This window comes from Haliotis rufescens, unplaced genomic scaffold (genome assembly GCF_023055435.1).
Source record: "Haliotis rufescens isolate VD_foot unplaced genomic scaffold, xgHalRufe1.0.p SCAF_13, whole genome shotgun sequence".
Classification (NCBI taxonomy): domain Eukaryota; kingdom Metazoa; phylum Mollusca; class Gastropoda; order Lepetellida; family Haliotidae; genus Haliotis; species Haliotis rufescens.
Window position 1 is genome coordinate 9,091,097 of NW_025963813.1, and position 24,664 is coordinate 9,115,760.

At 43.0% G+C, this 24,664-nt stretch overlaps 1 protein-coding gene across 2 annotated transcripts; it reads right to left on the reverse strand.

Annotated features, from left to right (window-relative positions):
• Positions 1–1,410: 1,410 nt before the first annotated feature.
• Positions 1,411–24,664, reverse strand: LOC124115165 (endoglucanase E-4-like). Of its 2 annotated transcripts, none has more exons than XM_046476044.2 (12): positions 24,514–24,664; positions 22,090–22,268; positions 20,152–20,461; positions 19,314–19,496; positions 17,899–18,086; positions 16,700–16,859; positions 9,694–9,805; positions 6,688–6,838; positions 5,267–5,411; positions 4,711–4,882; positions 2,555–2,745; positions 1,411–1,522 (listed from the first exon to the last, which is right to left on the reverse strand). In XM_046476044.2, exons 2-12 carry the CDS (start codon positions 22,261–22,263, stop codon positions 1,464–1,466), a joined length of 1,845 nt encoding a protein of 614 aa, XP_046332000.2. In that variant the 5' UTR covers positions 22,264–22,268; positions 24,514–24,664; the 3' UTR covers positions 1,411–1,463. The 2 variants fall into 2 exon arrangements, with proteins under 2 accessions (XP_046332000.2, XP_046331999.2); XM_046476043.2 differs by lacking the exon at positions 24,514–24,664 and adding an exon at positions 24,371–24,395.

The window sequence follows — 24,664 nt, forward strand, 5'->3', positions numbered from 1 at the left end:
AAGAAGCAGTTCTTTCTACATTTTCTTCAAGATCGAGTTTATATTTTGAGACAGGATGGGGATCACTATCTAATAGAAAAAAATCTAAAAAGCTTTGTACAATTAACAATATTGTGAATAGTTTATGTCCACCGTATTGATATGACAAGTTACAACCCAAAGTGTCAACTGTTAGTGACCCTTGCAATTCCGGTTTACAATAGATGTCTGTGTGTGTGCGTGTGTCTGCGTGTGTGTGTGTTCTGTGCGTGCGCGCGTGCGTGCGTGTGTGTGTGTGCGCACTGAAGATCAGATGTAAGGATTTAGTTTCAGCATAGGTCCAAATATACCTGGAACAGTTCGGTGGTCAGGCTCCGCGATGTAGAACCGCCTCCGTGGTCTAGTGGTAGAGCGTCCGCCCGGAGAGCGGAACGTCCGGGGTTCGATCCCCGGCCGCGATAGACCAAAAGACGTTAAAAGATGGTACTTGTTGTTACCCTGTCTGGCGCTCGGCATTAAGGGGCTAAAACAAGGACTGGTCGGCTCGGAGTCAGTATACTGTGTCTGAGTGGGGTATTCATGTTAAAACTGCGGCATGGTATCTCAGTGGGCTAGCACTATAAATCGGCATCAGTCCGGACTAGTACAGGCAGCCACACAAACACACACACGTACATGCACGTCGCTATATAAGTGCAATAATCTTGGACGCGACGTTAAACCCAATTTCACCTCACCTCACCTCACCTCACCTCACCTCCTATTGACAATCTGATTCCACCTCTCAATTCACTTGCATTTGCTTCAACAAATTACGTTGCCCAGTCAAGACGATCTAATCGATAATTAAGATCTATACTGTAATAAAACGGGTCTTACTTCGCGCAGTGCGTCGAATCACTTGAGCACCTTGATTAAAAACTTAATATTTGTTGACGCTCAGTTGACGGTACACATGCTTTGTAAATCCTGCAATCGACCGAAATCTGCCAGCAGTTTTACGAACCGCATGTCGATTTTTTTTTTGATTGGACTATGCACAGACTAGTTAGTCCAGCCAAAATATAACTCCATAATTCCAGCCTAGTACGGCAAGGGTTCAAACTGGACATTTATAGTCTGCTAACTCCCTTGCCTCGGGAAGATGGAGCTGGGTGGCCAGAGGCACGTTTCGAACACACGTGCTTCATGTGCTACACGTGCTTCAGTGTGGGGCAGGACCGAAGCCCGTGAAACTCTGAGAAGTCAAGCAGCCACCCATCCACCTGCTCAACGTGCTTCACTTCACATGATTTGTGACCTGTGACCACATGCCACGTACCCCGGCGGCGTGGGGTATTCATCAACAACTTGTTCACTGGCTGAGAATCGATTATTTACTGGCCGCCACACTGCAGCGACATATTGCTGATACAAATACAAAATCAAAAACATATTTATGTACTTTATTTTTTCTTGTCCACACCGTGATTCTTGTTCCGTGTCTAACACTTGGCAGCGGGGGCGGGAGGGAGCATTTTACTCGCATCCAGGGAAACCAGTGCTGGAACACAACATTGTCTATATATAACAACGTATCATTGTCTTTTTGCTGCCTAGTTTGAGTGTGAGTGAGTTATGTTTAACGCCGCTTTTAACAGTATTCCAGTCATATCACGGCGTGTCAGCTTAATGTGGGAGGAAAGCCCGAAGTGATGCAGGTCTCACGTTTACCACTTCGGTGAAACCTACGAGCACGGGTATGGTGCTGACAAACCTAGAAACATAATCCGGGCGAACCGGGACTCGAACCCACAATCATAGGTTTCTGGCGTGCCAAGGGACGCAACTCTGCACAGCGAATCGCGGCGCCTTAGACGACTGCGCCACCCGTGTACCCGGTGCCTGGTTTGAATGTCCATCGCATTAACTCATGCCTACAAAGTCACTTGCGGTCAAGAAATGGACTAGTCCCGATTGCATGGACGATTTCCCTTGGGAGCAAAAGTAGGCTCCAGTACCAAATGAGTGTACTATGGGTAGATGAATGGGTATCGGGTGGACACAATGGGTGACTTGACTGATTTGTAGGTCACACTTAGCTGGGTCGCTGCTCACAGTCTTTCAATCACCGGGCTGTCTGGTCCAGATGGGATTGATGATTGCGCCGGGCAATAACATTCACTCGGTGAGGTTGTACTTGTAGTTAAGTTTCTACTCATTGCATTAAACGATATGAAAAACCGGCTCCTCGTAGATCAAGTGACCTCAATACTTAATCAAGTTACTGTTTAATGTAGGAATTACCTACAGCGTATATCTCAGTAGGTTCTCGAAACTCGAGTTTAGAAAGTTTTAACCATAAAGGGATTTGGTTGGTTGGTGGCACGCAGAGAGAAGGAGAGAGCGAGAGATCGAGAGAGACAGAGAGAGAGACAAGTGGCTATCCCAAGACGGTATTTAGGGATTCTAGACTCATGTGTGTTTGACAAGTGGCTGCCAATATGTTCGTATTTGCGGGTTTTAAGTATATCGAAATTTACGGACATCTAATACTCAATAACACCTCATGTTTATCGCCTACCCTGGTACCTACCTGCAAGCGATGACTGGAAGCCGGCGTTGTAGTCACAGGCGACCTCGTTCTTGACGTAGTCGTCCCGTTTGTCGACGTAGGAGTCCGTGGCATCGGGACCCCCGACCATTGCCCCCTTGAGGAGTTGAGGGTTGGGGCTGGAACTACTGAAGGCGGACCAGTCACATTTGGCCGGACGGTCGGGACATGAGCTGGCAGACAAGAGGCATCAGTGTAACACATGTACAATCGACCCATTCGTTTAACAGTAACAGTAATTAGTGTTATTAACCTATCATACCTCCATGTCAGAATATTGAGGTCGGATTGGTCCACGTGACCTTGATAAAATACCATGGAGGGAAATAAATGCCTCAGCGGGAGAATACATCCCTTATACCCGCCACGAACAAGACAGGCTGCACGTGGATTTCTTGGGGGAAGAATAAATCCCTGATGCCCCGCTTCGGTGCCAAATTCCGCACGCTTTTTCCGAGTCAGTGAAAGACACGTAACATAGCACACGTTAACCTCAGCTCAATCGAATGGCTGTATTCTGTCAATTTTGAATTAGTTTTAATTCTTTTTTCAATGTCATATTAAAACATGTCGGAAAGATAAATTCGTGTATAGTCGGTAAGTATAACTGGGTTTTATGCGTCCCGCGTTTTATACCACGAGTGGTTTTCCGTATAAAACCTGACGCGGGAGTGATCCTGCTACAACTTATAATATGATCGTGATAATCAGATTTAACAAAAACTTTTTCGGTCTGACATCCCCAATTGTAAGGGGCTGTGGATTCGTAAAATAAGTAGTAAAAACTAAGTGAGTGAGTGAATTGGGTTTAACGCCGCTTTTAACAGTATTCCAGTTATATCGCGGCGTGTCAGCTTAATGTGGGAGGAAAGCCCAAAGTGATGCAGGTCTCAGTCGTTTACCGCTTCGGTGAAACACACGAGCACGGAAATGGTGCTGACAAACCTAGAAACATAATCGGGGCTAACCGGGATTCGAACCCACAATCATATGTTTCTGGCGTGCCCAAGGGACGCAACTCTGCAAAGCGAATCGCGGCGCCTTAGACGACTGGGCCACCCGTGCCCCCAAATAAAAACTAAAAGGCCTTAGCTTACAGAGAGATGAACAAAACCCTTGGAAATGTTTTCTTCATTTTCTCAAGTTTCTCTATGAGCGAAATTAGTGAAAGCGCTCGTAAAATCATCACCCAAACACGTGACAAGGAGCTATCGAGGGTTAGTGCGAAACAACATTCCTTGACTGGAAGCGATACGATACGATACCGGACCTTCTTCAGTGACAAATGAGAGTGAATGAGTATGGTTTTACGCCGCTTTAGCAATATTCCATCAATATCACGGCGGAGACACCAGAAATGTGCTTCAAACTTTGTACCCATGTGGGGAATCAAACCCGGGTTTTCGGCGTGACGAGAGAACGCTTTAACCACTAGGCTACCCCACCGCTCCTGTCACAAATGTACAGCTATACAGACTTAATGTGTATCTTGTCAAAAATAAAAGTGACATAACTGCACGGTTGATTTACATGACAAATACGGCAGTGATTACAAAGGGTAACACGTCTTTAGATCAGCTAGAAATGACGACTTTCTTGATTACCACCTTAGCAATAACTTCTTCAATAATGTTTTCGACCTGTGAAGATCCGGGGTAGAATAGGTCTTCAGCAACCCATGCTTGCCGTAAAAGGCGACTATGCTTGTCGTAAGAGGCGACTAACGGAATGGGTGGTCAGGCTCGCTGACTTGGTTAATGCATGTCATCGATCCCAATTGCGTGGATCCATGGTCATGATGTCAATCACTGGATTGTCTGGTCAAGACTCGATTATTTACAGACCGCCATCATAAAGCAGGACTGTTGCTGAGTGCGGCGTTAAACAAACAAACAAACAAACAAACAAACAAACAAAACAAATGATAGACTGTTACCGGTTTTGAGTTATTTGCATTTCATCGTTCAGACCATCGTCATACAGCTGGAATATTGTTGAGTGTGGCGTTAATCAACAAACACCAAATATATTTTTTCAAACACCTTCCATCAACTGTTACTGAGGCCAGCACCTAATCCATTGTTACGTCTTGATACAACATCAGCTGCTGCAACTACGGCGACACCTTAAGATATTACCTGGCTCGGTGATGCGGGCTTCTAGGGTAGCTGCTCCCGAAGCCGATCTGGTAGCTCATGTGTTTGGGGTTGTCCCCGAGGACGTAGTCGATTTCCCCTTCAGCCCATTGCTGGTATGCTTTAGAGTTGATGCCGTCGTGAGCGGCCATCAGGGCGATGAAAGCGGTGTTGGCTGTCGACGAGTGAGTGAGTGAGTGAGTGAGTGAGTGAGTGAGTGAGTGATAGTTTTGGTGGATAGGTGAGTGAGTGAGTGTTTTGGCGACGCTCCGAACAGTAGTTCAGTTATATCAATGATAGGTCCACTATTTAGTTCTCATACAACAGTCAGTTTAGTTTTCACAGCGTACTTACATACGACAAACTTTGATAATTAACCAGTTGAATTAAATAATTAAATTAAATATTATGGCAGGGTGAAGCAAGTTTGATGAGCCAGCGTTTTAACCACCAGGCCACCTCAACATCCCAACATATGTCAAAAAGGGAATTTTACATAAAAGTAAATTAGTAATTCCTCGTATCTAACTGTTGTCTGAGAGCAAAGCCCACAACATACTTGCGTATCTGAGCGTTCCCCACTTGTCTCTGACGGCCAAGCCACACGGGCTGTAGGGGACGGCACCGCCTGCCATCCAGCTTGTCATGAAGGCCTCCACCTGCTTGCTGTAGCTGGCGTCCTTGGTGACTTCGAACAACAGCAGCTGTCGTTCGAGAGAAACAGTTGTTGTTTAATAATTGTTAAAAGGCGATTCCCTAGATATCATGCCGCGGATAAACATAGGTACCCCACTCTGTCTACTGACTTCAAGGCAACCAGCCTTTGTTCGATCCCATCATGCCTCTCGCCAGGCATGGTAACAACAAGTACCATGTTTGAACGTATTTTGGTATGATGCGGCTGGGGATCGAACCACAGACCTTCCTCTCTCTGACAAGATGCTCCATCCCTAGACTGTGGAGGTGGATCTGAGCAAGATATAAAAGAGACCAGTCAAACCGTCTTCATATTCATATCTGAGCATAAAGATTCAGAGTGACAATGTACTATCCACAAGACTGTATGCCAAGGGGAATCAACTTGCCCTTTTTGTCGAGTAATATCCCAATGGTGTGTACATTTGACAACTTTTGAGGTACAATCGAGCTCATTCGTGACCAACTCGTGTTATTCCGGGACAAGCCGAATAGCGACTCGTGCCCCTCTCACTTTTGCGACCGGGTTCCGTCTTAGCGCAAACGGGCATACCCAAAACAATTGTTGCGTTGCGTAAAGGTTCACATATTATTTCCCCTATGTATTATATATATTTCAGATGCAATTTAAAGCACATTGGGACGAGCGGAATTATACAGTATGATTGAACACATTTAACTGTGTCTTGGGTATATTTTAAGATGCAAGACATATGTAAAATCAAAAATTATTTCTGAGGGATTCTTTGACGAAGAACTTAAAATTATACGCGCATTCTGATTGGTTTGTCGTATTTTCACACATAGCATTCATCGATAGGGGGACGAGTCTTCTTGCAGGTTACGGAAAGGGGCGAGTGGTGGCGAATGAATCGAGCTTGCACTTTCTTTGCAAGATCCGGGTTAAAACTGGTATTCAGCAACCCATGCTTGTCGTAAGTGGCGGCTAATGGAATCGGGTGATGAATGTCATGGTAGATCCATGGTCATCATGTCAACCACTGGATTGTCTGGTCCAGTGGTTTTGTAGCGTAGGTGTCTATGCATTATTACCATTTAATGACGTTGCGGTCGCTACTTGGCTGAATTAATGCAGATGCGAGATTAAATTTTAACTCACTCACTCAATGACGTTGTGGTAGTTTCTCCATCACCATCATCATCAATATTATCGTCATCGTCGTCGTTGCAAAGTTCACTGTCAATACCACAATCACCCCAACAACCATCTTTCTAACCTTTTTAACACTATGATTAAGCGGAAATTGGCCTCAATAAACTAACCTGACATCCAATTTTCGTATCGTCCCAGGAATACCCCCATGGGACTTCATCTGTGTTAAAACTCTTTGCATCAGCCAAATACTTCGCCTCTCCAGTCACCTTGTACAGAACGGCACTTCCGGTACACAGTTCGTCCTTGAAATGACTCGACCTAAAGACATAGAAATCAGTAAAGACATGGAAATCAGTAAAGACATGGAAATCAGAAGAGACATGGAAATCAGTAAAGACATGGAAATCAGTAAAGACATGGAAATCAGAAGAGACATGGAAATCAGTAAAGACATGGAAATCAGTAAAGACATAGAAATCAGTAAAGACATGGAAATCAGTAAAGACATGGAAATCAGTAGAGACATGGAAATCAGTAGAGACATGGAAATCAGTAAAGACATGGAAATCAGTAGAGACATGGAAATCAGTAAAGACATAGAAATCAGTAAAGACATGGAAATCAGTAAAGACATGGAAATCAGTAAAGACATGGAAATCAGTAGAGACATGGAAATCAGTAAAGACATGGAAATCAGTAAAGACATGGAAATCAGTAGAGACATGGAAATCAGTAAAGACATGGAAATCAGTAGAGACATGGAAATCAGTAAAGACATGGAAATCAGTAGAGACATGGAAATCAGTAAAGACATGGAAATCAGTAGAGACATGGAAATCAGTAAAGACATGGAAATCAGTAAAGACATGGAAATCAGTAGAGACATGGAAATCAGTAAAGACATGGAAATCAGTAAAGACATGGAAATCAGTAGAGACATGGAAATCAGTAAAGACATGGAAATCAGTAGAGACATGGAAATCAGTAAAGACATAGAAATCAGAAGAGACATGGAAATCAGTAGAGACATGGAAATCAGTAAAGACATGGAAATCAGTAGAGACATGGAAATCAGTAGAGACATGGAAATCAGTAAAGACATGGAAATCAGTAGAGACATGGAAATCAGTAGAGACAAGGAAATCAGTAGAGACATGGAAATCAGTAGAGACATGGAAATCAGTAGAGACATGGAAATCAGTAGAGACATGGAAATCAGTAGAGACAAGGAAATCAGTAAAGACATGGAAATCAGTAGAGACATGGAAATAAGTAGAGACATGGAAATCAGTAAAGACATGGAAATCAGTAGAGACATGGAAATCAGTAAAGACATGGAAATCAGTAGAGACATGGAAATCAGTAAAGACATGGAAATCAGTAAAGACATGGAAATCAGAAAAGACATAGAAATCAATAAAGACATGGAAATCAGTAAAGACATTGAAATCAGTAAAGACATGGAAATCAGAAAAGACATGGAAATCAGTAAAGACATGGAAATCAGTAGAGACATGGAAATCAGTAAAGACATGGAAATCAGTAGAGACATGGAAATCAGAAAAGACATGGAAATCAGTAAAGACATGGAAATCAGTAAAGACATGGAAATCAGTAGAGACATGGAAATCAGTAGAGACATGGAAATCAGTAGAGACATGGAAATCAGTAAAGACATGGAAATCAGTAGAGACATGGAAATCAGTAAAGACATGGAACTCAGAAAAGACATGGAAATCAGTAAAGACATGGAAATCAGTAGAGACATGGAAATCAGTAAAGACATGGAAATCAGTAAAGACATGGAAATCAGTAAAGACATGGAAATCAGTAGAGACATGGAAATCAGAAAAGACATGGAAATCAGTAAAGACATGGAAATCAGTAGAGACATGGAAATCAGTAGAGACATGGAAATCAGTAAAGACATGGAAATCAGTAGAGACATGGAAATCAGTCGAGACAAGGAAATCAGTAGAGACATGGAAATCAGTAGAGACATGTAAGCCCGGCTTTTTGTGAGAACAACGAGCAGGGTTGTGATGCTGACAAACCTAGAAACATAATAAACCGATTTTTGTACGTGTCTGGCCCGAGCGAGGGACGAAACTCTGCTTTGCAATCCCAGCTTAACAATCCGTACCTTTGGAATCCCAGCTTAACAATCCGTACCTATGAAGTCCCAGCTTAACAATCCGTACCTATGAAGTCCCAGCTTAACAATCCGTACCTATGAAGTCCCAGCTTAACAATCCGTACCTATGCAATCCCAGCTTAACAATCCGTACTTATGGAATCCCAGCTTAACAATCCGTGCCTATGGAATCCCATCTTAACAATCCTCCTATGGAATCCCAGCTTACCATTCCGTACCTATGCAATCCCAGCTTATCAATCCGTACCTATGAAATCCCAGCTTAACAATCCGTACCTATGCAATCCCAGCTTAACAATCCGTGCCTATGGAATCCCAGCTTAACAATCCGTACCTATGCAATCCCAGCTTAACAATCCGTACCTATGAAATCCCAGCTTAACAATCCGTACCTATGCAATCCCAGCTTAACAATCCGTACCTATGCAATCCCAGCTTAACAATCCTCCTATGGAATCCCAGCTTACCATTCCGTACCTATGCAATCCCAGCTTATCAATCCGTACCTATGGAATCCCAGCTTAACAATCCGTACTTATGCAATCCCAGCTTACCATTCCGTACTTATGGAATCCCAGCTTAACAATCCGTGCCTATGCAATCCCAGCTTAACAATCCGTACTTATGGAATCCCAGCTTAACAATCCGTGCCTATGCAATCCCAGCTTATCAATCCGTACCTATGCAATCCCAGCTTAACAATCCGTTCCTATGGAATCCCAGCTAAACAATCCGTACCTATGCAATTCCAGCTGAAGAATCCGTACCTATGGAATCCCAGCTTATCAATCCGTACCTATGGAATCCAAGCTAAGGAATCCGTACCTATGCAATCCAGCTGAAGAATCCGTACCTATGCAATCCCAGCTAAGGAATCCGTACCTATGCAATTCCAGCTGAAGAATCCGTACCTATGCAATCCCAGCTAAGGAATCCGTACCTCTGCAATTCCAGCTGAAGAATCCGTACCTATGCAATCCCAGCTAAGGAATCCGTACCTATGGAATCCCAGCTTTACCTGTAGTATCCGGCGGCCTGGTTAACGCTGTTGCTGTAGATTCCCTGGTACTTCTTGGCGAAGTCGTACAGAGTTTTGGCAGCATCTAGCAGCTTGGCGGAGAATGCCGGGTCTTCAAGATAATAACATGGTTTCATAACGTTACCAGAACACGGGAGGCCCATCAATACCAGCGACATCGTCACTGGATCACGTGTTGATCTTGATAATATACCGCAAATAGTAAATGTACATTCTTAGAGTTCCCCGCAGATAAATGATTCAATGTGCTGGGATGTACTGAAGCTAAATATGCTCCCAACCCTAATTTCTCTTCTTTATAATATTTTAAGCAAGATAAAAAAGAGTACTTTTCAACATGTTTGAAATTTCGTTTTTCCACCAGATCCAACATTTTATAACTTTCTTCATACTTCGAGCCTCACGTGGCAGGTCCAAAAGAGGTATGGTGGTAAAACAGAGGGACGTTTATCAATACCTTTGTAACGTATAACCGCCTCTGCATATTCAGTTAGTTTTGGGGAAAAACGTCACGAGAAACAAAACTATTTTTAATGGCCTTAAATAACGTCAATGAACTCTAACACTGGCTACAGAATCGCTGCACACATGCTACACACACACACGCACGCACGCGCGCACATATATATTACTTGGTGAAGGGAACCCGTGGACATTTCACAAATGGTAGACTAACTCATATTCGTTATAAAAAACATATATTGCAAATATGGAAACAAAAGTAAATATTTGACAAGTCCAGTTTTTTTTCTCTATTTTCAATCGACAGTTCAGACGACAAGGAAATGAACATTACAGAAAACAATATTGTACTGTTAGGAGTAAATAAACTGAACCGCAAAAAAACGTCACCAATGATAGATATATGAGAAACCTTATTTGTCCAAACACTGTAAACATACTTTGAGACATATTATAAAGATGAAACTTGGCAAAACTGATCATCAAGGTTGAAATTATAGTGTAAAATGTTCTTATAGTGAAACACAACACTAGTCTCTGAGAAAATGGCATCACAAGTCAGTATCTCGTGTGTGCCATGTGCATTGATGACTGCCGTGCAACGTCGATTCATGGAATGGATGAGGCGGTTGATGAAGGTCATGGGCACTTGAGCCCATACTCTGAGGAACGCCTGACGCAGTTCAGCTGCAGTTGTCGGCCTTGGTCGGACGTCATTCAGCCGTCTTTGAAACCCGTCCCATAGGTGCTCAATGGGATTTAAATCGGGACTGAGGGCAGGCCACTGCATGGTTCTGATGCCATTCTGCTGGAGGAAGTCTCTCGCAGTGTGGGCACGGGTGTTATCATGCTGAAACTCGTGGTTGCGGCGACGTGCCAAATGAGATATGGCTAGTGGTCTCAAGACTTGATCAATGTACTGAGCTGCTGTGACACCATTGCCTCTCCCTGGACCGATGTTCTGGAAAACCACAGGGCCGACCCTCTGTGCAAGACCAATTCCACCCCACACCATGATGTTCGGACCACCCCACGAGTCTCTCTCAACAACACAGCGGACAGTGGAGGTGTCTGCTCGTTAATCGTCGTCGCACGGTGTCCGCACTAATGTGTCGCTGGTGTGTCCCCATGGTCTGTCGAGCAGTTTCCACAGCAGTAACAAATCGATCTTTAAGATGCTGTCGCTAAATCTGACGATCTAGACGTCGGGTGGTGACCCTTGGTCTCCCACTTCATGGTCGGTCATCTGTAGTGTTGGTGGTCTGGTATCGTTGCTGGACCCTGTATATGGTCCTTACGTGGACTAGAAATGCATTGGTGTCGCTGATTTCTTGTCGATATTGGCATGTGGTAGCAATTCAATAACGAATGAATGTTATCCGATCTGGGTGGATTTTTATAGGGCACGAAATTGGGGAACGCATGTGCAATTCAATTTGCACGGAACTCTCGTGCATCGGGTTACCATGGCCGTTGCCGTGATGCGTTTGGGCGATCGGTTCTATTGTCATCTGCTTTGGGTTTTTTATCATCAAATTTCCTTTTCCGGACAAGGTAGTGTTAAATTTTAGAAACTTTGACAAAAAATACCCAGATATTTAAATGACAACTTTTCATGCAATGTTACTTGGGGTAACGTTTCTTTTGCGGTTCAGTATATAAGCAAACATGTAGTTATAATTTTTTAAGTTCGGCAACATAAAATTGATACATTATGCATGAATAACTCTGGGTAGCCCTACTAAATTTTGAAAGGGAATCAAAATATATACTTAAAGTCATATAACAATTGCAAAATTTATCCCACCGAATGGTTAACTCATTTCACAGATGTCATCCATACTGCTGATATGTTTGAGAACTTAGCCAGTTCTGATACAGACACAGATATATGTTGTCATGAGCATTACACTGACATTGATCGAAGTATTCTTGATGTCAATATCACTGTTGAGGAAATTATTGATGCAATTTATTCTCTTAAGAATGAAAAGTCCCATAGACTAGATAATCTTCTTGTTGAAATGCCTCTATTGTTCCAAGGAAATGACACTTAATGATATATATTCAAGTGGCCGTGGTCGAAATATGTGGTTGAAATCTATAATTGTACCTCTCAACAAAAAGGGGGATCGTAATAATCCAGATAACTATAGAGGAATCTCACTGAATAGTAGACTTCGTAACGTCTTAGTAACGTCCCTTGATGGTCAGGGAACAGACTTTTTTATATTGACCTCTTGGTTTTATAACAGTGCGAAAATCATCATATTTTTCTTCAAGTTTTATCAAAATCAAATATATTCTTCTACTTTAAGTTTCACATTCCCAAGCCAGTAAACGCTACATAGTTTACAGGACGCCTATCATAATACGTAACGCTTGGAGATGCAAGCTGTCGAAACCAGTCAAACGAGCTGGCAGATGCTAATCGGCTAGCGCTATAGAAATTCTAGACCCGGCTGACCAATAAACCAATAAACCAATAAACAATTAACTAAGCAAGTCAGCACGTCAAAACTTGCATAATTTGACCACCATGTGGGAAACCATTGTTATCAATTCCAAACTGGACAGACGGGTAGTGACATCTTGTTTGATAGGCATTACTTAGAAGTTGGCGGATGACAAGATAGACACAATTTTATGGATAACAACTTCTTTAATACTGTAAAAAGCGACGTTTCGGTATAGATCCTTATACCGTTGTCAAGCAAGACTGAATGAGGGACATAGTGCAGAATATATATAGCAAGTGGAGGATTAACAGTAGAGGATTAACAGTAACAACAAGGGCATACATGAGTGGGATAACATAGGTAGGGTAGTGACATGCTTTCAAACGTGGACTGGAGGTCTCAGGTATAAATGCAGGGGTATCTTGGCATAGAGTCATTCCTGCATTTCGCCTGAAAACCTCTCTGTCTGTTTTTGAAGGTAAGTTACTTTTACTTATTACTTTGCCATTTTTGTTAAACGTGCTGTAAATAATTCTAACTTTGTTACTCTGCTGGTACAATGAACTTATGTTACAGTTAATCAAAAAGGATTGTTCAAAATCTACGATTTGGCTGCTATATGTTAATTCCATACAGTTCATCTAGAAATCTAATACTATACTGAGCATTAGAGCGTCCCGGATAAGATACTAGCGTTAGTATTCCAGTCGTTTTAGTATCAATCTAACATATTACGCCATTTTAGTTATGGAGGGCGTGGATGCTTATTAAACATTATGTTCAACGTGTATAACGTTTCTGTATCAAGTGACTTGGTGGTCAACGTGTTCTATTATCTGCATTTATATTTCTGGTCATGTTATTCGTCTCACTGTTTGTATTTTCACGGGAAACATTTCTTGTTTCAATATAATGAGTAGCATAGCATCGGCAGCTAAATGTATGTATTTATGTGACCGTATATGTCTAGAACACAATACACGAAAAGTAACACTGTTTCCGTAGCTAAATACGCACAGATTCGGCAATGTCTTTTAACTATTTATCACATAAGTGCATCCGCACTATCGTGAAGCGCCGGTTGATTTTGTGTTTCATATCGTAGAATAGTCTATAAAGATACAGGCAATTCAGTGGCAGTCTAGTAGATAAGAGTTACAATACAATATCCAGCATTTCTTATATAAACTGTTTCTCATGTTAGAAGTTATTTACTTATAATTGGTAAACGTCAGAAGATTTGATTAGTGTTAAAATGTTTAATCATCATTATCTTGAAGTAAGGTCGGCAGTTACCTCGTTAGAGTAAAGGCTACGGTTCAACGCACGCTTGGCCGCCAGCCATTGTTCACGTGGTGCACGTACCGTGACGCCCGGCTTAAGCCCCAGGTATCTGTGCCGCAGTTACCCTGGTTACAACTATGTAATCATTGTTATACAGTCAAGTCTCGTTAATCCGACACTCGTTAATCCGACACTCGGCTTTATCCGACACAAATGATGGGAACCGATTGATTCAGTACTATTTAGTCCCGTTAATCCGACATTCAACAAGGCACCAGAAAATATTTTACTATACTGTAATGATGTAACTCATTATCATTCTTAATTATTGATTTCAATATCTTAATGCTGTACTATTTAATTGCTTATTATGATGTCTAAACTATGAAATAGAATGCTGAGATGATGTTGAATGTATGTTGTTGCCCTTTTGACGTCACATATAATAAACACTCCTGCATTTCGCCTGAAAACCTCTCTGTCTGTTTTTGAAGGCGTGGAGATCCCGGAGTTAATTCCCCGTAACAATTCTAGGTATAAACGGTCCCCTAAAAAGGACGGTTTCAGTTTGAACAAGGCTGCTTATTAAGTCCAATTTAATTCTCATCTTATATTTGCGAATTAATGTACGATATTGTTTGACAGGGGGAACACGACGTTCAGCTGTTACATCGGTTTAAAAGAGTAATAAACAGGATTTTTTAAAGATTATTTCAAAGAAAGTCACTATTTTTCATCGGGACTTCAGTTCGTCACTTGAAAACAGTTCCAGATATGCCATGTATAGATCTTTTAAATCGCTAACTGAACCTGAATTGTATTCAAACGTTATCACATGCAAATGTCTGTAAGTTAGCATCATCTCCCCGAGGCAAGGGAGTTAACTGACTATGAAAGCCCAGTTTCCAGCCTTGCCGGAATTCGAAAGAATTTCTTGGCTCGATCGTAGCGTCACAAGTGGCTATTACGAGTTATGTCCCTTCTGTGTCCCTCAATGACCAATAAGATTTCGTCGCTCATATCACTTGCATTTGCTTCAAACAAAATGGCGGCGCCCAGTCAAGACGATCTGATCAATAATCAAGATCTATACTGTAATAAAACGGGTCACACCCGGCGAAGTGAATCAGATCACTTCAATACCTTGATTAAAACATCAAAAGATTTGCAAAATATCTGACGACGCCAAATTGACGATACACTTGCTTTGCAACCCCTGCAGTCGACGGAAATCTGCACGTTTAAATCCATGTTGTTTACGAACCGGATGTTTCGGCAGTTTTACGCGCCGCATGTCGATTTCGTTTTTGATTGGGCTAGGCATAGACTCGTTAATCCAGACAAAATGTAACTCCGGAATTCCAGCCTAGTTCGGCAAGGGTGGAAACTGGACTTATATAGTCAGTTAACTCCCTTGCCTCGGGAAAATGGTTAGCATTGGTCGACAGCGTTCTATACTGAAACCAATGAGATTGTGCCTTTCTGTCAAACTTGCATAGAGGATGAATTTGATATACTGTTTTTACTGTTAATACTGATTTAAGTGAAGCATAGATCCCAAAGAAATGTCTGCGTTTACCAAATTTGTATTCATGTAAATCTTTTGAACTCAAGAATGGAAAAACAATTCTTAGGTTAGCACTATTTGTTTACCATGCACTTTGTCGGTGAAATATGTTCTAAGTATCGTGACGTCACTTCGTAAACTAATTGTGTACACCCACTTTGTTACATTATCTGCACAGGTGTATTGTATGTCGCACGTCTCTGTACCTGTGTTGTACTCACTGATATTGTACCTTTATTCTCCTGTTTTGTAGGGGGCACGGGTGGCCCAGTCGTCTAAGGCGCCGCGTTCGCTGTGCAGAGTTGCGTCCCTTGGGCACGCCAGAAACCTATGATTGTGGGTTCGAATCCCGGTTCACCCCGATTATGTTTCTAGGTTTGTCAGCACCATACCCGTGCTCGTGGGTTTCACCGAAGTGGTAAACGTCCAAGACCTGCATCACTTCGGGCTTTCCTCCCACATTAAGCTGACACGCCGTGATAACTGGAATACTGTTAAAAGCGGCGTTAAACCCAACACACTCACTCACGTATTCTTGGTTTGTATATGGGCCGGAGGCCTCCAGTACAATGACATCTTGATCTTGACACTATTTTTCAGAGATTTTATTAAATTCAGTACTTACATCCATTTCGACCCTCGACCCCATGTGTTTCGTTGATCTGTCTCACGACACGTTCTACCTGCTCCCTTCTGGGGATATTCTTTGGTATTCGGATCAGTTATCTGCCGCCCTTCGCTCTGTGCACTAGGGCTGGGACGAGTCCACATTTACTAACCGGGTACTCGACACACTATTACCCGGCCCTACCCGGGTAATACCTGCTATAGGTCGCAAGAGTTGGGTACAAAATGTCCGAATGGGAATTGTTTTACCGCAGCCCTGGCAAAAACTATTTAGATACATGTATAAAACGATCTGATCATGCATAAACTGCAGTTGACAGACGCTTTATCCTTACTCGAACATATAAAAGTTGAATGCTTGCATAATGAGAAAGAAATGTGAACATTAGCTATACTTGTTGTGTAACCATTGAGTTTCATTGTTAATGTCATTGCAGTATATCACGTGACTAACCACGGGTCCGGGTAGTCATGTGGGTACCCGGGTCCTACTCAGGACCCACCCGACCCGAGTACCCGAGTTACCTGTCCCAGCCCTACTGTGCACATAAGTATTGTATTAAAATGGCTACCTGTAATATCGTACCTTTGTCTTTAAAGACGACAGACCCCATAGCAAAGGCAGCAGCCGTCTCAGCCGATACGTCACTTCCGGGTTTACTAGCCGTTAGCTTGAAAGCAGGGCGAGCCATGGTCATGTCTTCCGGTCTGCCCCAGTATGCATGGTCGGGGCCCCCGTCTCCCACCTGCAGGATGTGCCATGGATTGCTTGCTTATTTTAATAATTACAGTAAACGACGTTTAAAACGAACACGTTTATAAAGAACTGACGGATATAACGAACTTATTTTTTAGTCCCGGTCATTTCTTGTATATATGCTGTATGTATGCTTATAACGAACTTCGGTTATTACGAACTAAAATTAGAGGTCCCTTTGAGTTCGTTATAACCGTAGTTTACTGTATTTTCATAACCAAACATATGATCGTAAAATAACGGTTTACATATCAACTAAGTCTGTCTCCCAGTCCCTGAATAATATTATTTTTCCCTTCCGCCTAGCCCTACTGTATTGAAGCAAGTCTAGTTTTACCTCAGGTTCAGGTTCTAAATATCCAATCTCACTTGGGCTCCTTTTCAATTTAAAGGGACTTGTTTGTTTCTATGAAAAAACGTTGAGACAAACGTTGGTATATCAACCTTAATAGGTGCAGCTTGCTGATCAGATTAAAACAGTAGCACACCAATTATATACTAGCCATCAAAAGAAACAAAGCTTTGTGATCATATCATGTGATCATATTTAATAAATAATAACTAAAGCTAATCGAGGGTATGTCTTGATGGTTGATGTGGTGGCTACATAGTGATCGATTAGGGGTGAGTGAGTATGGTTTTACGCCGTTTTCAGCACTATTCCAGAAGTATCACGGCTGGGGACACAAGAAATGGGCTTCACACATTTTTCCCATGTTGGGAATCGAACCCGGGTCTTCGGCGTGACGAGAGAACGCTTTAACCATTAGGCTACCCACCGCCAATGATCAAGGCCATTTATATGTATATAGTCCATAGCATCATATTAATTAGTTTTCCGTTATCAATAAATACGTTTGGCGTCAGTAAGGTATGCGGGTTAACGGGATTTCAATGTACAGGGATAATGCCGTTAAATAAATGGGATCAGTTATCAAACGTTCTTGCAATGAAATAAAAATCACGTTATACACCGCCGGGTGCCTTCTCAGTAGAGACAGAGTGAATGACCTGTATGTAAGTCTGACCTGTATGTAGTATTCCTCCTTGGACGGGATCCAGCACCGGAGGAAGTAGTCCAGCGGCCACCTCAACATGTCGTACATTTGGTCAAGCTGACCAGCGGCCGTGTAGCCATCTTTCCACACAGACAGTCCCCAGGCCAGGATGAACGCGGAGGACGACATGGGGAGGCTAAACTTGACGTGGTCGCCGGCTGAAAATGTAAATCACCATCATCATCATCATCATCATCATCATCATGTCGTGTAGCCTTGTGGGTAAAGCTTTCTCTCCTGGCGCTGAAGGCCTGGGTTCGTCATTTCTGACCCCCGCTGTATTATTGATAGACTTTTACTGATGACGTAAACCCTTACTCATTCCGTAACCCTTCTATTGGGCGGCTGGGTAGCATTGTGGTTAAATGGATCTTTTTTCCATAACGCCAAAGGTCCTGGTTCGATTCCTCACAGGCCTACAATGTGTGAAATCTGTTCTTTGTATCCCTCGATTGTGATCATGTTAAAAGCAGCTTTAAACCAAGACCCTTTCATTCTTCTTCTCGCGTGAGCTGATTGAGTCCAGTTCATATATTTTACAACTGACAGAAGGTCGTTAAATTACTAGTTGATGGGTACCAAATGACAACAACCCAACCAGCGTACATTTAGGTACAAACCAACACTTTCCCATAACTCCTCCTTCAAAACCATTGGGATTCAAGCCTAGACAGGTCCCCAGAAACATATGCTGGTCATAAGAGTGAGTGAGTGAGTTGGGTTTAACGCCGCTTTTAACAATATTCCAGTTATATCACGGCGTGTCAGCTTAATGTGGGAGGAAAGCCCGAAGGGATGCAGGTCAGACGTTTACCACTTCGGTGAAACCCACGAGCACGGGTAGGGTGCTGACAAACCTAGAAACATAATCGGGGCGAACCGGGATTCGAACCCACAATCATAGGTTTCTGGCGTGCAACTCTGCATAGCGAATCGCGGCGCCTTAGACGACTGGGCCACCCGTGCCCCCTGCTGGTCATAAGAGGTGGATCGACGTTCATGATATGATCAATGGATTGTCTGGTCAAGAATCGATTTTTTCAACAGGGTGTTATATTGTCATACATCTTGAATCGACGTCCTTACACTTTTGTTTGTCATGACACCGTATAGAGATGCGAGCCCCAAGCCGTCCATGCCTTATAAATCTTAAAAGTCATCACGGGGCGGTCGGGTAGCCTAGTGGTTAAGCGTTCGCTCGTCACGCTGAAGACCCGGGTTCGATTCCCGACATTGGTACAATGTGTGAAGCCCATTTCTGGTGTCCCCCGCCGTGATATTTCTGGAATATTGCTAAAAGCGTCGTAAAACCATACTTACTCACTAAAAGTCATCATGACTGCACTGCGCGGATGAATTCAAGCGAACACCCATTCACTCCTTACCATCATACCAGCCGCCTGTGAGGTCCTCGCCATTATCTCCTTTGTCTCCAAGTGCGGAATCACCTCGCCAAGGGATGGGGTTATTAGCCGGAAGTTTGCCAGATCGTTGGGCGTCGTAAAAGAGAATTGAGAGACCCAGCGCTTTCCGGTAGTCGTACTTGGCGGTGCTACTTCCGGTTTGTACTTAAACAGTGAAAAAAGAATTCAGTCTAGTACCAAACAATGCCTCAGCATCCTGGTCCTCTAGTTTTAACATTTGGAAAGTTTGGGCTTAAAAACGCTCATCGGAAAGCGCGCTTCAGTCATTTATATAGCCAACAAAAAAATATTTTTCAAACATTTCGTCATGTTAAGCGTGCTTTGTTTTTCATAAAATGATATGCTTGCTTGACATTGTTTTCAAGAGCTCAAAGTGTGTCCAGTCATGTTTGTTAGTATTTGTGTTTGAAAAGAAGTAATTAAAAAAGGGTTTTCCTCCCCCATTACTTTTGTTTTAAACAAATAAAAAGATCAACGTCCCTCCTCACTTTTCAGAAACACGTGCCCGAGAAACACTTTTAAGCACCGTTCCATACTAAAGACATATATCACACTGGATAGAAATGGCGTCTTGCCCCCGAGGCGTGGAACACTAATGGTCGCTTTATGAAAGGCTGGTTTGAGTAAGAAACAAATAATTTGTTCTAAGGTCTTAGTTCGCAAGGCATACCGGGCGTTCTGAAAATAATGTGTCGTGAAAAAAAATGCATCACAGAAAAATAATTGCATGTTTTGAAGCAGTAACCAAAACAAATCTTGTCTCTAACTTAAATCCCAGGACGAGTTTCAACACTATTACCGGGTGCTTGTGTCTGGCCTGCAGACGTGACCGGAGCGGACGTGACCGGACCGGACGTGACTGGCTGTTGTGTCTGAACAGGCTGCTGCGTCGGCTGTGTTATCGGGGGCTGCTGTGTCGGCGAAGATGTCGCGGATCCGTGAATGTTCTCAATGAACACGGTGCCTCTCATGTCGACGTTGCCGTCAGTCGTGCCCATGAAGTTGACGCACAGTTGTTGTCCCGCCTGTTCATCCTTGTTCCAGTCCTTGTTCTTGAGGATGAATTCTTTGTTGTTGTCGCGCGTCTCCACGATGTCCGCCGTACTGACCTTCAAACGTGTGACTTCATTTAGCCTCAAACAACACCAGCTTGCTGGACAACATATTCAACGGATTCACTAAAACATTCGAGAGGTCATCAAACCGGTAGTACATGTATAGGTCACTTGGGTAAACAAAACCACGACAGCACTAACCAGACCCAATGAATCCAATTGATGTGTAAATGAAATATTTATTCTAAAGATGGCTCACGGTGCCGTATTGGGTGCTTATCGTTTTAAGGTCACTGTAATCGATGCTTGTTAGTAAGGCGCAAACGGTTAGTTGAGGTGTGTTTTCCTAGATGTGTAATGTCTCTTTTTGTGTGTAGACTCAAATGAAGCGCTTTTGAGCAGTTCTTCGAACTGGATACCAGCGCTATATAAATCTGTTATTATTATTATTATTAAATGGGGTTTAACGTCGCGTCTAAGATTATTGCACTTATAAAGCACCGCGCATGCACGTGTGTGTGTGTGTGTGTGTGTGTGTGTGTGTGTGTGTGTGTGGCTGCTTGTACTTGTCCGGACTAATGCAGATTTTATGGTGCAAGCCTACTGAGATACCATGCTGCAGACTAACATGAATACCTCACTCAGACACAGTATACTGACTCCGAGTAAACCAGTCCTTGCTTTAGCCCCTTAATGCCGAGCGCCAGACAGGGTAACAACAAGTACCATCTCTAAACGTCTTTTGGTATGAAGCGGCTGGGGATCGAACCTCGGACCTTCCGCTTTCCAGGCGGACGCTCTACCACTAGACCACGGAGGCGGTCCAAGGCACAAATGGTCCATGACCAATAAGGTCGATTGTGATCAACAATTAACTGCAATTTATGTTACCAATGTCCTAGTTAATAACCCTTGTCATCGAGATGACCAATGTCCCCAAGATTCATCTGTTACCATAGGGGTGGACAAGGCTCCAGGTGACCAGTGTGTGTCTTTATAGCGACACAAATGCCAATGTTCGTAGTTAAAAATGTCATTGATAACGGCCAAAACATGTAAATACTGACATATAATTCCGATTCTCTGGCCCAGGGTAGATGCTATCCACGGACTCACGGCTGACCGCTATTCACCAAAAGTTGCGTACCTTGGGTGCGTCAAGATCCTATCATCAGGGGTTTAAATCCAGGATTCACACTAAATGATCCTTGATTTGTCAGTACCAACCCGTGTTGAAGTTTATTTATTCAAAATTATGAAACAGTTTCATCCCTTCGGGTTTTGCTCCCCCATTAAGCAGACGCGCTGTGAAATACTGCGGCGTTAACCCGACTCAATCACTCACTCACTCATTCATTAACATAATGATTGTTTATTGATTAACGCCACACTCAGCAATATTCCAGCTATATGACGGCGGTCTGTAAATAATCTCGTCTGGACCAGACAATCCTGTGATTGACATCATTAGCATCGGTCCGCGCAATTGGGATACGATGACATGCATCAACTAAGTCAGCGGGCCTGACCCCCGATCCTGTTAGTCACCTTTTACGGCAGGGCATAGACGCCTTTTATGATAAGCATGGGTTGCTGAAGACCTATTCTACGCCGGATCTTCACGGTTCGTAAACATATTGAAAGTGTGAACTACTCCAGGCCAACCTGACCAGGCTACCTACTTGTAGTGACTTGACCTCATGGTCAAACACGAGATGAGCCTTCCAACCATGCAACTCTTCTGTCAGCGTGATGCAGAACTGACCATTGAAGCCTCCCTCCCAGTGGCCGGTGATTTTGATATCAGTGACAGCGGAAGTCACCCCTAGGATCGCGGCCAACAGCAACAGCAACATCCCAGCTGACGGAACAAGGTGACCTCGGTGATGAGTGAGTGAGTTGGGTTTAACGCCGCTTTTAACATTATTCCAGTTATATCACGACGTGTCAGCTTAATGTGGGAGGAAAGCCCGAAGTGATGCAGGTCTTAGACGTTTACAACTTCGGTGAAACCCACGAGCACGGGTGTGGTGCTGACAAACCTAGAAACATAATCGGGGCGAACCGGGATTCGAACCCACAATCATAGGTTTCTGGCGTGCCCAAGGGACGTAACTCTGCACAGCAAATCGCGGCACCTTAGACGACTTGGCCACCCGTGCCCCGACCTCGGTGATGAATGCATTCAAGATATACACAGTCATCGAGTCATATACATCTCGCAGAACCAACAGTCATTCCAGTCAACATTGAACTTTTTTTTGTTACACACAGGGGGCGGTCGGGTAGCCTTGTGATTAAAGCGTTCGCTCGTCACGCCGAAGACCCAGGTTCGATTCCCAACATGGGTACAATGTGTGAAGCCCAATTCTGGTGTCCCCCGCCGTGATATTGCTGGAATATTGCTAAAAGCGGCGTAAAACCACACTCATTCACTGGTTACACACAGCCCCATCTTCCCTAGGCAAGGGAGTTAACTGACTTTGAAGGTCCAGTTTCCATCCTGCTGAACTAGGTTGGAATTTCTGGGCTCGATCGTAGCGCCACCAGTGGCTATTACGAATCCCTCCTATTGACCAATCAGATTCCACTTCTCATATCACTTGCATTTACTTCAAACTAAATGGCGTTGTCCAGTAAAGACGATCTGATCGATAATCATATTGATCTTCGTAGGTCTTCACGTTCATATATATATTGATATTGAGATCTATATTGTAATAAAACGGGTCTTACTTCGCGAAGTGCATCTGCTCACGTGAGGACCTTGAGAAAACATGAAAAGATTTGGCAAATATCTGTTGACGTTAAGTTAACGGTACAATTGTTTTGCAAATCCTGCGATCGACCAAAGTCTGCACGACAGTTTACGAACCGGGTGTCGATTTCGTTAGGCGATTTTCTTTGCCTAACTGTGCCATAATTCCAGCCAAGTGTTCGGCAAGGGTGGAAACTGGACTTTTATAGTGAGGTTAATTCCCTTGACTCGGACCGGTGATGACCTACGAAGATCAAATATGAACGCGATGCCCTACGAAGATCAAATATGAACGGGATGCCCTACGAAGATCAAATATGAACGGGATACCCTACGAAGATCAAATATGAACGGGATGCCCTACGAAGATCAAATATGAACGGGATGCCCTACGAAGATCAAATATGAACGGGATGCCCTACGAAGATCAAATATGAACGGGATGCCCTACGAAGATCAAATATGAACGGGATGCCCTACGAAGATCAGATATGAACGGGATGCCCTACGAAGATCAAATATGAACGGGATGCCCTACGAAGATCAAATATGAACGGGATGCCCTACGAAGATTAAATATGAACGGGATGCCCTACGAAGATCAGGTATGAACGGGATGCCCTACGAAGATCAAATATGAACCCTGATGCCCTACGAAGATCAAATAAACTGCAAGTATATACTTGAAAATTGGATTTAACCCCAAAAATACAAATGTTATCAAAACGTTACGAGGCTGAATACAGTCACAGAAACATTGCAAAATTAAAGTTCCAAACACAACTTTGATACTCGTGTCACATTACCATCGAACAACCATTTCTTGAATGTTTCATTTATAGCTACCATTAAACATGGGTGTAACATATGTTTAATTTACAATCTACATCTACAGCTATAGCTACATCCACAGCTGCAGCAACATCTACAGCAGCATCTGGAAACTTGGCTCAGGGACTTGCTCGTGGTAAAATATGAGAAAATATCATTCCAAATTCCCGAAAACCTAAAAGTATTTTTGGCACATTGAGTGTTTTCGCAAATCCAAAATATGCAAATGTCGGAAAAAGAAGTTTCTCATCTACATGAAGACATCTAAAAACCTTTAAGTCAATTTCTAAACATTTTGCTGATCCTCAATTATGCAGATCTGGTGGGCTAAACAAAGTACCTTTGATAAACCTATAACGGAGTTTAAGACCTACTTAATCCCATCTGACTGTCAAACCTTCGGGTATCTCCGGGAGAAGTATGTACAATCACAATGATAATGATAACTGTTCTATACTGGCGAAGTAATACACATTGTACGGTCTTGAAATTCCACAACGCTAGCCAACGTTCTTACCTGTTCTCTGTATAGGACGAGACTAGTGCGTATGCTCTGTCTGCAGTTGGGAGTGGTTTATCTTTGTAATCTGTTCTAATTCTGGTACACGTGTCAATAGAGGTTATCACGCGAGTGTGTTTGGGAATGGTAAAAATCCTGCATGAGGAAT

What these genes read in the sequence shown, in the direction of transcription:
- LOC124115165 (XM_046476043.2), bottom strand. An exon ending in AGCCCGCATCACCGAGCCAG is followed by an intron (nt 2,746 to 4,710) that starts GTAATATCTTAA and finishes CTTGTCTGCCAG; the next exon opens with CTCATGTCCCGACCGTCCGG. An exon ending in CTTCCAGTCATCGCTTGCAG is followed by an intron (nt 1,523 to 2,554) that starts GTAGGTACCAGG and finishes GTTGTGTTCCAG; the next exon opens with CACTGGTTTCCCTGGATGCG.